Source organism: Malus sylvestris, chromosome 1, assembly GCF_916048215.2.
Source record: "Malus sylvestris chromosome 1, drMalSylv7.2, whole genome shotgun sequence".
Lineage (NCBI taxonomy): Eukaryota > Viridiplantae > Streptophyta > Magnoliopsida > Rosales > Rosaceae > Malus > Malus sylvestris.
In genome coordinates this window covers 26,881,259-26,890,354 of record NC_062260.1, presented here as the reverse complement: position 1 = coordinate 26,890,354, position 9,096 = coordinate 26,881,259, and the positions used below count along the sequence as shown (strand labels likewise).

General features: G+C 40.3%; 1 protein-coding gene across 1 annotated transcript; it reads right to left on the bottom strand.

Annotated features, from left to right (window-relative positions):
- Positions 1–1,077: 1,077 nt before the first annotated feature.
- On the bottom strand, positions 1,078–2,736 carry LOC126632768 (sorbitol dehydrogenase-like). The gene is made up of 2 exons (XM_050303246.1): positions 2,460–2,736; positions 1,078–2,327 (listed from the first exon to the last, which is right to left on the bottom strand). The coding sequence occupies exons 1-2, from the start codon at positions 2,587–2,589 to the stop codon at positions 1,351–1,353; spliced, it is 1,107 nt and encodes a 368-aa protein (XP_050159203.1). The 5' UTR covers positions 2,590–2,736; the 3' UTR covers positions 1,078–1,350.
- Between the last annotated feature and the right edge of the window lie 6,360 nt (positions 2,737–9,096).

Below are 9,096 nucleotides of genomic sequence, written 5' to 3'. Positions count from 1 at the left end.
ACTTTATTTAATTTCTTATGTAATTTTTAATGTAATTTCTTATTTATTTTTAGAACTTTATGTAATTTCAAATTTATTTTTTGTACTTTATTTAAACACATCAAATAAGATTACATAAACTCACCAAATAAGATTACATTAAACTCACCAAATAAACTTTACAAAAAAAAACACCACATAAAATTACATAACCTCACCATATAAACTTAAAAAAAAGAAGATAGTGACACGTGGCGCATCGGGATTGGTTGCAAATCTTAGAGGAAATCTATTCACAAAATAGTACGTTCGGAAAATGACACATGGCGTTACAAAATTGGTTAAAAAATCTTATCCGAAATTAAAACTAGTTTATTTATTTATTCTTTTATAAAAAAATTAAAAAAAATTTAAATGGGCTGGGTGCCAGCGCATTTTTTTAGGGGTGGAGATGCTTTAGCCTATTACTATTCACTGGGGTCTATTAATGTTCACTTGAGTGGATAAATGCGCTGGGTGCTGGCGTAAAGTCTTAGGGGTGGAATTGCTCTAAATGCTTTGCTCTTTAACTATTTTTCGTTTTAGAAAAGAAATATTAGATTCTATTAACCCTCAAAAGTAGTATTTGGACAACCATCGTTAACACAAAAGTATTAGGTTTACAACTTTAGGGTGAAAAGAAAATGCCTTAGGGTGAAAAAGAGAGAGGAAAGAGTAACTTGCAATTTAAGTGATAAAGAATGTTCATCTTGTGTGTTAAGATTTGAATTATCTTTGATTATAATTATAGTGGCCGATTTATGTGACCAATTTCTCTAACTTAATAAGTTGGGTTTGTGATAATTTGTAAAATTGTTAGGAATTAACATTCTCATCATCTTTGGTAAAATCAAATCCACCGCGTAGACATTCATAAACTGCTCTACCATACGCTACTGCAGCAGGAAATGCTATTGGAACAACAGTAACTCAAGGTATATATTTTCTACACTAATAGAAGTACGTCTATATTTCTGCATCACGATGTGTCTAGTACTCTCTTCGATGGTCCAAAGGAACTGAAGCAAGGCCAACAGACTCGTGTCAAATGAAAACAACTTCAGCGGAAAAAAAGACTTATATTGAAGAACTTTTAGTTACATACATAGTTCATATATATTGACGGACTCATGTTAAAAATACGGGAAGCTACTACACTGGTGCATGCCGAGATCTAATAAAGGTATACAATGGTCCCTGTACAACAACAAGTTTCCACGAACTTTAGAACAAGAACATTCTTCATCCGAGATGATGACTTCCAAATTTCCCAACCATCACAAACTTGCCCCCTCAAACAATCCGAAATTCTGCAACTTCATGGTTGATTTGCTATAGAGTAAACATGACTTTAATGGCGTTGCCCCCCCGAGCACTGGTTGCAAAAGCTTCTTCCACCTCCTTCTCGGTAAAACCAAACCGGTGGGTAATAAGCGGCTTCACGTCGATCTTCCCGCTTCTCAAAAACTCAAGGCAAAGCGGCCATGTGTTCTTGTAACGAAAAACTCCAACCACGTCAACCTCCCTGGCAGCAGCCGGAGTGAGAGGGACTGTCATCACCCCGTGTCCCATTCCGACAAGGCAAACTTTGCCGCCAGGACGAGTGGCATTGAGGCCCGTAGACATGGTTTTGTTGAAGCCAACACAGTCGAAGGTCACATCAACTTCGGATCCCATAGCTTCTTTAATCTTGGCAACTTCGTCATCTAAATCCTCCATTTTTGTCGAAACTTTGACCGTGCCATCGGCGCCGAGAGACTTTGCCATGGCTAAACGCCTGTCATCCATATCTACGATGACAATTCTTGGTGCTCCGAAAGCACGAGCAGCCAGCACGGAAACCAGCCCGATCGGCCCTGCGCCGACGATCAGAACAGTTGTTTCGGGACCAACATTGGCTCGCCGACAAGCGTGAACCCCAACACTCAAGGGCTCACACATTGCCCCTTCTTCCAAGCTCACATTTTCCGGCAATTTAAAGCACAGATCCGCGGGGTGCACAATCTGATTCGCCAATGAACCATGAACAGGTGGGGTGGCGAAAAACTTCATGTCAGGGCATAGATTGTAGCGGCCGCCTTTGCACTGCTGGCAATGTGCGCAGCTGATGCCGGGCTCAACAGCCACACGGTCACCAGGCACCAGATGCTTCACCTCGCTCCCAACTTTGTCTACGATCCCAGCACACTCATGTCCGATCACCATCGGATCCTTAACCTGAAAATCCCCACATTTCATGGTCTTGAGGTAGTGAATATCACTTCCGCAAATGCCAACAGCCTTAATCCGAATTCGAACATCATTCGGTCCTAAAATTAAGAAATCCCAAGAAACAGGAAAGCAAGATGTTAGCCAATACTTCAACGAAACTTGAAAACTGAAAATCAAAAACCGAAAAAAAAACTAGCGATGAAAATAAAAGTAGGGAGATAAGTACATACCAATAGCGGGGAGCTTGAAAGGTAGGATCTTGATGGTGTTAACATCAACTAGCCAGGCAGCCATGTTTTCCTGCTCAACAGGTTTGGCGTCTCTAACCACGCCATTGCAGGATTGGCCTCCCTTACCCATTTTTTACTCTCTGTTTTTTCTAAAGTGTGTTTCTAAGACACAAACTACTACTTCTCCTAACAAAATAGACACAGATAATACAAAAGACACGGATAAACGGAATGAACGGACTTGTTTGATTTCTTGATGAAAATAGAGTGGCTACGGGGTGGTATTTATATTAGTTTAGGAAGCCTGTGAAGCTGCAAGATCACCTGCTGTAAGTTTATAGAATCTATCTCACATGGCCAAGTAGTGGTTGTCACAGCCGTGTCCTGGGGAACCTAATTTAACGTGCATCTTGAATTATTCTGAAATCTTTCCTCGTGAATGTCACATTGTTACATTGAGAAATTAATTCATTCTTATCATAACACGTGTATATATTTATCATTTAACGTGTATCTTGGATAATTATAGGAAATTTTCATTGTAATTGTCACATTATTACGTGGAGAAATTAATTCATTCTTATCATAATACGTGTATATTTATCCTAATTATGTCATCTACCATGTTATAATCCATAAATTAATAGTATAACGTGATGGTATGAATGTCACACCCCAAGAATTTGGATTTGGACGGAGCGATTTGTTCTCAAGAATATTCCCATTAGTTACAAACACACTTTTGGATACATGCGTCTCTTGTTTGAATTGGGATTGGTATCTCCTCTTGAGAGAAACTACTTTGTGCATCTCAAATGTCATTCCTAAATTGGCTTCATATGCAGCTTATTCGAAAAATTAGGATCAATATGGAAAGAGAAAGTGAAATGCCTAACTATATATCAGCGAGATATATGATTCAGTACATAAATTTTACCGGAACCCATTACAGATTTAAAACTTTTGAACTTTTAAAGAAAATTTTCTCTAATTTCGACTAAATAAGAATAAGTTTAAACACTCATCGCATTATAAATTACCATGAATTCTATCAAAGATAACTGACATCGATATATTGATATTTTAAACAACAACCGTTATTGTGTGCCATGAACGCCCTTCTCGATTTTGGAAGCCTAACCAGTTTATATTTTTTCAACCACAAAATAACATTCGAGATAAATTTTCGCCTAGCTTTTTGGAACTTGAAAGCAGTCAAATTTTTTATTTATAAAATAAATCTATTTTTAAATTCGCCTCATCAACGATGCAAGTTCAATTTAAAACTTCTTTTTTACAATTATTACGAAGAGAAATATCATTTAAACACAATGTCAACTACTAAACCAGCCGAATATCAAGTGGAGTGCAAGATGCGCGATGGTGTTGGTGTAGGGACCACCTACATTAGAATCAACGGATGTGAGGGGACTGCTGAATCGATTCCACGGCATGCAGAGTCAGATTGACGTGGATTCGTCCTCTTTATCCATCAGTTGGGTCCCACGTCGATTCAAGTTGGGGTAGGTAGTTGAGTAATTTCGAGCTTAATTAAGATTAGCGTTGTAACCCCATCAGGAAACATATTTCGCGTAATTACCCCCATGAAGATATGGAATCAGATCGAATATTCCTTTTTTCTTCTTTGGAAGGAAAGTCTTACTTGTTTTTTTTTTTTTTTTGGTAAAAGAAAGTCTTATTTGTTGATTAGGTTATCACAAATATTTGTACCAGCCATTGCTTAGAACTACAGTTTATTTGTATTTGTTTTCATTTGTAAGAAAAATGTGTTATGTTAAATTTTGTTGAATTATTATGACTAACTTGTTGTGAGGTTTAGTACACTTCCTCACTCGTTTGTGTAGAATATCGAAATATGACTAGTCCATTATGAGATTTAACTAAATCTCCCACTCGTAGTGTAGATAATATCGAATTAGAGAACTATTAATTTTTTTAATCAAAATAATCTCTGAGATTAACATAACTCTTTACTTTGGTAATTCAGATTGAAAATCGATAGAAATTGCGCTTTGGTTTGTAGACTGTCAATCATTTTGTCATTCCGTAAAAAATCTCTGCTAAATGAAAAAACAAGTAGAGGTGTTGACTGGACAAAAACACTCTCAAATTCACATAATGACCAAAATAATAGACCGTGGACAAATTTAGTTACCACTTCTATCGATTTTCAATCTCAATGACCATACATAAGTTATGCCAATCTTATGAACCATTTTGGTTAAAAAAACAAAATAATAATTGTTTTAGCCAATGAAATAAATGTATGATTTATTTATCTAATTTTTTGTCGGCAAAAGACTGATTAATAAAATCAATATACTCAAACTACCAAAATATTTCTCCCAAAATTTTGCAATGGCAATGTCAACACCCTACCGACCAACTCTTAAACTAATAACCGTCGGATAATATACCAGAAAACAAAATAAACGGTCAACTGGGTTCTACTGTTTGCAGCCCTAATTTTCTGGCGCATGAAAGATGTCGAAGTTTCTTTGAAGTGCAGCATCAGCTTGTGAAGTCTATCAATTCAAGTCCAGCGTGAAAGTCAAAGAGGCGGTCAACAATTGTATCCCAGAAATCATAATAACATACGCCAACGCAACAACTGTCGCTAATGAGGCTCCCCCGCCCACCATACGGCACCATAAGCCACCACACCAGCCACAGCTTCTGTCTCGCGTTCCGTCTTTCTCCTCAAATCGATCCCCGATTCGATGTACTTACGGTAAAAATTGAATTGAAGAAGTTTTTTTTTAATACATCGATATTTTTACATTAAAGAAATGAGGAGTTTGGCTAAGCCACTCAATGGGCAATCTAATTTGGTATTGAATTCGTCATCTACGATATTCGAATATAAGACGTCTCACTTCCAAGTGAAGAGGAATACCACGAGAATTGAAGAAGATTTTACTAATGAATTTTTTTTTTTTGTGTATCTGAAGTCGTTTGGTTTGGTTTGGTTTGTTTTGTTAATTATTTTGAGTTTTAAAAGAAATTAAAAAATTAAAACTCAAATTCAAAATTTAAAAGGAGCAATTCTAGTTTTGAAATTAGTTAAGGATCAGGACAAGCGAAGCCTAGATCTTGTTGAGGAAGAGAGAGAGGTAGTTTGATTACTCGATCATAGGGAGATGTAAAATTGCTTACTTAGTGCTAGCACTAAAGAATGATTCATGATTCCCATATAGCAATAGCAGTGTGGCTAAACCGATGCTAAGAGCACAGATAGAGACAAAAAAAAGGATTGATTTTGAACAACATGATATTGGATACAATAGATGGCAGAATAACTCGAATGCGGGATCATGATTTTTCTAGGCTCATGACACAAGGGTGGTTAGAATGACTCGAAAGGCCTCAAAGTGAGATCATAGCTACACGGGTATTCCGGATCAGACTACCACATGACAAGGTAATCCTTCACAACTCCATTAGCTCTAAGCCCGTTAAATATATTACTTGTCTCCCAAGTAAGGAAACCCTAATTCAAGTCAAATAATGATATCTTGTGGATTATGCAATGTAATCATAATATTAGGAGAATTGAATATCTTATCCTAAATTTCCTCCTATATAGTCTATTCTGTTAAATAGGGATTGCTCCCTCAATATCTCATAAATATCTTACCTTGTGTATTTATTTGGGACTTCTCTCTGATCATCTAATAGCTATAACACACATTCTTTCCGCACATATTCTCTCAGGCGTAGACATGGAAAGACATCTCTTGCTCACCTTCGTCTATGCGTAGACATGGAAAAACATCTCTTACGCACCTAAGCCAAGGCACTTTCGTCAATGATGTGTTTTGATGTCGTACACATCATAGATACTCATTTCTTCAACAATAATAGTGATTTGATAATACCAGAGATATGTAGGCAATCCGATATGGAATCAATCACACCCATAATCAACCCTATTCACCCTTCTACGGAGTTCATGAGTCATTCCGACCGAACACTGTCTTCGTTCGCAGATGTGCTCGAATTTAGTTCCAACATCGAAGATCAACTTGACAAGCCTAAATAGAACATCAAGGTCCACACAACATAGGTTTGGGCTCTCAACTCGGATTTGGGCCCGTAATATGTTTTTCTCTTCGAAAACGGTGTCACATGTCAAATTCACTGATAATTTGTGATCTATGGGTTTTTGTTTAGGCCCAAAATAGTAGTTTGGGCCGAGTATAGAATCATTCTCAGCCCGGAAGGCCTTGCGACAAGGGTGCTATGGATCGTTCAGTAAGTGGGCCTCCAAACCTAGGTCGGCTAGGTCATGACGTAAGACAGGCCGAGTCCTAGTGCGATAAGGAGTCTCGGCAGGATTAATAACCCCAAAGCGAATCCGGTTCAATAAGGGACTAGGTTCACAGTCATAATGAAAGTAGGATTGGTCGAGTCAATGTTTGATCAGGAGAGGAAATCCTAGTCCGAATAGGGTTTTAACTCGACCTTGGGGGATCCATTGCTATAAATAGAAGAGGTTGTGCATCATTCAAGGACCTGCAATTCAACACAAAACTGCCCTGCGCAAACTTTCTCAACAACTTTGAGATTTTTTCTTTTCTTTTCTCGCTGACACATCTTCCGTTGGCATCAACAGCACTGTGGAAGCAACCGGTGATATCTTAAGTCGGCATAGATAGCTCTGTCATCGTAGAATCAGTCGGTCTCGCAGTATCTTCCGTTGGCATCAACAGCACTGCGGCGAGGACGGTTGGTTACCTATCCAAGTCTCGGTCGAGAAGGATTTCCGGATCCTTATTGATTGAGGTCATCTCATTAGCCTCCTCGGCGAAGTGAGATGTTACAGTATATCGAGCTCGGCGCATTGCACGCCGAGTTATTTTATGATTGGATACTCCCAAGTGGGATTTAGAGTTCGGCATTCGGACGGCCGAACCACGTTCACTATTAAAACTTATATTTGCTTTGAGTATTTGTGCCCTTACATTTTGGTGTCGATTCGACGTGAGTTTACTCTGACGAATAACATCACTGTGATTGAATCCGACGACGACGACTCGTGAACTTCGTAAGAATAGTAACCTTGTCTTCAGGTTCGAGAACCCAAGAGGCCGAGACGCGTTCCTTCCTCGGTCGCAATCGCAAGACACAGGAGTCAGCCGCGCACCCAACGCAACATCAACAAATTTACTTTTCGGCTGAGCTCGGCCGACGAGTTGGCACGCCCCGCATTCACCGAAGGACGTAGTTAGCTTATAGATTACTCGGCCTGCGCGCCACGTAGGCTTGGTAGTTTCTAGGGTCAACATTTTGGCATGCCCGGTGGGACCTAGGGCTAAACTAGGAAGTTCATGCCAATTGAAACGCGATCGGTAAAAAAGAAAACAGCTATGGGAAAATCAACAGCTGATAGCTCTGTCTCGTCGTGTTCTTCGCCGCCTCCAAGCTTCGACATTACATGCTTCCGTCGGTCACACAAGTCATTGCCCAGACCGACGTTATCCGGTACATGCTTACCCGGCCAATCGTAAAAGGCAGGATTGGGAAGTGGACGATGGCGTTGTCCGAGTTTAGCTTGCAATACGTGCCCCAGAAAGCTGTCAAAGGCCAGACATTGGCCGATTTCCTTGCTCAACACCATTTCCCCTACGGTTTTGGGGACACCGATGTCGAAATCGGCATGGTTGAAACACACGAAAACTATTGGACGATGTATTTTGACGGTTCAAGTACTCCATCTTCGGCCAGCGTTGGCATTGTCATTCAATCTCCTAATCACGATCGTTGGTATTGTTCGCTTAAGTTGGATTTCGACTGCACCAATAATCAGGCCGAATATGAAGCCCTTATCATCGGCCTTGGCCTCCTTCATGACTTGCGGGCCACCCGTGCCCTCGTCCTCGGCGACTCTGAACTCGTGATTAACCAACTTAATGGGTCTTTTCGCTGCATGAGTTGTACCCTGGCACCCTACCACATGGTTGCCAGCTATTTGGCCGAATCCTTCGACGGTATTACGTTTGAACATATTTCCCGGATCCATAATACCGACGCTGACGAGTTGGCTCAAATTGCCTCCGGTGCACAACTCCTGGGGGGCAAGCTAGGCCGAGAAATACCGGTGTTACGACAGCTATACCCGGCCTTGGTTAACCAGCAAATCCTCCGGCGCGACAATGTAATACGCACCAGAGTCATGTCTTTACCTTCGTTGCTAGACCGACAAGACACTATAGAGGTTTGTACCGTCGAGGCAACACCAGATGATTGGAGAAAACCCATTATGCAGTACCTTGACAATCCCAATGGAAAACATAGTCGCAAGACACGAGTTCACGCCACGAACTATGTATCGTACCAAAACGAGTTATACCGAAAAGGCGAGGATGGATTGCTACTGCTATGCCTCGGCCCCCAAGAGGGTGCTCAGGCGATCACAGAAGTCCATGAAGGGGTTTGCGGAGCTCATCAATCCGGACGAAAAATGTGATGGCTACTTCGACGACACGGCTATTTTTGGCCAAGAATACTAAAGGATTGTATCGAGTTTGCACGAGGATGCGTACAGTGCCAAATCCACGGGCCTATACAAACGGTCCCGTCCGAATTGTTGCATTCGGTCATTAAACCATGGCCG

Bases quoted from the DNA above. Each gene is read 5' to 3' on its own strand.
- LOC126632768 (XM_050303246.1), bottom strand. From the start codon at position 2,589: ATGGGTAAGGGAGGCCAATCCTGCAATGGCGTGGTTAGAGACGCCAAA. The intron at 2,328-2,459 runs GTATGTACTTAT...TCTTAATTTTAG, and splicing joins TTTCAAGCTCCCCGCTATTG to GACCGAATGATGTTCGAATT.